The sequence below is a fragment of the Mandrillus leucophaeus genome, unplaced genomic scaffold (assembly GCF_000951045.1).
Source record: "Mandrillus leucophaeus isolate KB7577 unplaced genomic scaffold, Mleu.le_1.0 Scaffold1282, whole genome shotgun sequence".
Lineage (NCBI taxonomy): Eukaryota > Metazoa > Chordata > Mammalia > Primates > Cercopithecidae > Mandrillus > Mandrillus leucophaeus.
In genome coordinates, this window is record NW_012101232.1 from 509602 (window position 1) to 513731 (window position 4130).

The 4130-nt window shown below is 37.0% G+C and overlaps 1 protein-coding gene across 1 annotated transcript in view; it reads right to left on the reverse strand.

Moving 5' to 3' along the window:
- LOC105533771 (DNA-dependent protein kinase catalytic subunit-like) overlaps window positions 1–2381 on the reverse strand; it is a gene marked incomplete at its 5' end in the record, with an annotated part of 16068 nt that extends 13687 nt beyond the window's left edge. Inside the window, 2 exons of the mRNA XM_011972299.1 lie at window positions 2038–2181; window positions 2289–2381. Coding sequence (XP_011827689.1) covers window positions 2038–2181; window positions 2289–2381 — 237 coding nt within the window. The remainder of the gene's footprint in view (window positions 1–2037; window positions 2182–2288) is intronic.
- Window positions 2382–4130: the final 1749 nt, after the last annotated feature.

Consider the following 4130-nt stretch of genomic DNA (forward strand, 5'->3'; position numbering starts at 1 on the left):
ACCTCCACCTCCCAGTTCAAGTCATTCTCTTGCCTCACCCTCCCGAGTAGCTGGGACTACAGGCGTGCACCACCATGCCCAGCTAAGTTTTGTATTTTTAGTAGAGACAGGTTTCACCATGTTGGCCAGACTGGTCTCGAACTCCTGACCCCGTGATCCGTCTGCTTCGGCCTCCCAAAGTGTTGGGATTACAGGCGTGAGCCACTGCGCCCAGCAGATATGTTTATTCCTAAAAGCAATTATTATAAGTACTCTACCTTGGAACATATTAATTATCTCTTTGCATTAGCCTCTACTTAGATATTTATTTGAATTATAATTCTGATATCAAATAAAAAATAAATCTCAAGAGCATTACTAGCAGTTACTCAACAGTTGTCAAGATTTACCGGATCATCTCTAATTAGAAATGTTCTTACCAAATTTATAACTAATGTCACAACATAAATCTGGTGTAAATGAAACGTGCTCTATTTTAAGACAATCCACTGTAGGAAAATTGACATATATAAAACAGATTTCTTCTTTGATCTACAGATGTGGATGAAAAAAGTAGAAACAATCTTCAATTCTTAGAATACATGGAAAGATTAGCTATTTCCAAACATAATCAGCATTATCCTTTCTGAAAGGCATAATGCCCTTAAGGATCCTCTAAAGTGATATTTGAGGCACTTTGTTTTGGTAGATTATTCTTTGAAAGAATGTAAGTTATTTTTGATTTGGTACAAGGTGGAAAGTTCTGGATAAATTTTCTAAGGTACTAGAAATAAAACTCCAAACACATCTCCTGCCTGAAAGGAACAAAGGAGGCCTCTGTGCACCCTGCAGGCTTGGGCAGGATCAGGTGCTGCTGCAGGGGGAAGAACTGTGCTGCCCATGGATAGCCCTGCAAGGCAGTCTCAGGGCTTCCAGCAACAAAGTGGCCATGAATTCCGAGACAAGAGACAACGTGCAGACTGGCTGCCCAGACTGGCTGAGGCAGCAGTACGCTGGGGGCAGACTAGGCCAAAGGCTGTGTAGAGGTGGTGCTGCTAATGGGTATGGGTTTCTTTTTGTGGCGATGAAAATGTGCTAAAATTGATATGGTGATGATTTCATGACTCTGTGAATATACGTAAAACCGCTTTAAATGGATGACTTAAGGGCCATGTGAATTATATCGTAATAAAGCAGTTATTTAAAAAAGGATAAAGCTCTTCCTTTGCACTATACACAGTGGAACTTGAGAACTCTGGCAACAAGAGTTCCAAGACTTACCTAAGCCCTTAAATTTCTTGAGGTTTAATGAATAAAAGTAGTTTTGACAAAAACTAGAAAGAAAAGTCAGTATGACCCAGGCTAAGCAGAGAGAATGTAAAGTAAGGTGTTTTAGGTGAGAGAGGAAGAACACTTGACTCTTCTGGAGATCACAGTTGGGGGAGGGTTGGGAAAGGCTCTGAAGGAGAAACGATGCTGCTGCCAAGCCCTAAGGGCAAGTCTCCAGATGCAGGAGGGAGAGAAGGAGCCAAGCAGGCTGCAAAGGTGTGGCAACTGGGCTGACCGCAGTCTACTTGCTCCATCATTCCCATCAAATGATGGTGTGTTTTCCTTCCAACTCCAGCACCCTCTGAAAGATCTCACACTTACCACACTTGTCCTAGGCACAGCTCTTGGTAAGCAGTTTTGTCACACAACCCCTTTGTATTTGGGGACTGGATCCTGAGCACCCAGAACTGTGCCCCGAACTAAGTGCTTGAAAATACTTATCAGCTTATTTAACACAAGCCATCTGAAGAACTGGAAATACCAATCTAGATGTAACTTTCAGATCTAAAAATCTGAGCATGAACAACATGTAATGAAACTCTGAGGTTTTACCTACTAACCCACATGCTTCCAGCCAAGCTAAAAATATGTTATTAGTGTGTCACAGAAAGCATGAGATCTAAAGCATTCAATAGACGTTTTAAATCCAGAACTGTTAAATCATTAAATGTAAATATTGACTGTCACAATGATTCTGCTATCATAAAGGCAGGCTGTGCCAGTCCATACCTGAATAAACTTCCTTCTAAAGGCCCCCAGGCCTGGAGCTTTTGGGTCACCCAACGCTGCATACATTCTTTCATACATTTTTTCAATGTTTTTTTTATTTACAGGGGTTTTTGCTAGTTCAGCTCTTACATCATTGCTCCAATCCTGTTGGGGAGTGGGGGTGGGGAAGGTAAGAAAAAAATCAAATTAGATTGCAATTAAGTTTTACCCAAGTTCTATGTTTTATGTGCCAGAAGCTGTTCTATCATTACCTTAAAGAGCAGTTCAGGATTAGAGAGCTGATCTAAGGCGTTAATAAAATCTTGAATCACTCCTCCTTGATCCAACTTACTTTTAATCCTATTTAAAAAAATTTTACAAAGTTTAGGTAATCAAGTACCTTCCAAAAATCAATATATATTTTATATATTATACATATATAAAACAATGTATGTTATATATTATACATATATAAAATGTATGTTATATATAACTAACTATAATTTATACATATCATATGTATATATATAAAACCAACTATAGTAATTTAAAATTCCATCCAATGTTAAAATGAAGCAAGAAGCATCTATTTAATCAAGAGATGAGGTTCTTAAAAACCAATTAATCCAATCCTACTCAAACTATTCCAAAAAACAACGGAGGGAATACGTCCAAACTCATTCTACAAGGACAGTATTATCCTGATACCAAAACCAGACAAAGACATATCAAATAAAAGGAAAACTACAGGGCAATATCCCTGATGAACATTAATGCAAAAATACTCAACAAAATACTTGCAAACCAAATTCAACAGCACATTAAAAAGATTATTCATCATGACCAAGTGAGATCTATTCTAGAGATACAAGGATAGATCAACATACACAAATCAATCGTATCAACACAACAGAATAAAGGACAAAAACCACTGATCATTTTAACTGATGTTGAAAAAGCATTTGAAAAATGCAACATCCCTTCATGATAAAAAACAAAAAAAAACTCTCAAAAAACTAAGTATAGAAGGAACATACCTCAACACAATAAAAGCCATATACGACACACTCATAGCTGGTGTCATACTGAACAGTGAAAAACTGAAAACCCTTTTCTAAGATCTTGAACACGTTAAGGATGCCCACTGTTATTCCACATACTACTGGGAGTCTTAGCTAGAGCAAGTTGACAAGAGAAAGAAATAAAGAGTATCTATATTAGAAAGGAAGAAGTCAAATTATCCTTGCTTGCAGATGATATGATCTCATATTTGGAGACATCTAAAGACTCCACCACAAAACCATCATAACTGATAAATTCAGTAAAGTTGTAGATACAAAAATCAATACACAAAAATCAGTAGCATTTCTATATGCCAGCAGTAAACAATCTGAAACAGAAATCATAAAAGTAATTCTATTTACAACAGCCACAAATAAAAGAAAATACTTAGGAATAAACTTAGCCAAAGAAGTGAAAGATCTCTACAATGAAAACTGTAAAACACTGATGAAAGAAATTGAAGAGGACTCAAAGAAATGCAAAGTTACCTCATGTTCATGGATGGGAAGAATCAATACTGTTAAATCTGTACACACTACCCAAAGCAATCTACAGAGTCAACACAATCCTTATCAAAATACCAATGACATTCTTCACATAGAAAAAATAATCCTAAAATTTGTATGGAACCACAAAAGACCCAGAATAGCCAAAGTCACCCTGAGTAAAAAAGAATAAAACTGGCACAATCACATTATCTAACTTCAAATTATATTACAGAGCTATAGTAACCCAAATAGCATAGCACTGGCATAAAAACAGACATGTAAGTCAATAGAATAGAACAGAGAACCCAGAAATAAATTTACACAGCTGCAGTGAACCAATTTTTTGACAAATGTGCCAAGAACATATATCAGGCAAAGGACAGTCTCCAATAAATGGTCCTGGGAAAACTGGGTATCCATATGCAGAATAATGAAACTAGACCCCTATCTCTCACCACATACAAAAATCAAATCCAAACGGATTAAAGACTGAAATCTAAGATCTCAACCTATAAAACTACAAAAACAAAAACAGGAAACTCTCCAGGACACTGGTCTGGGCAC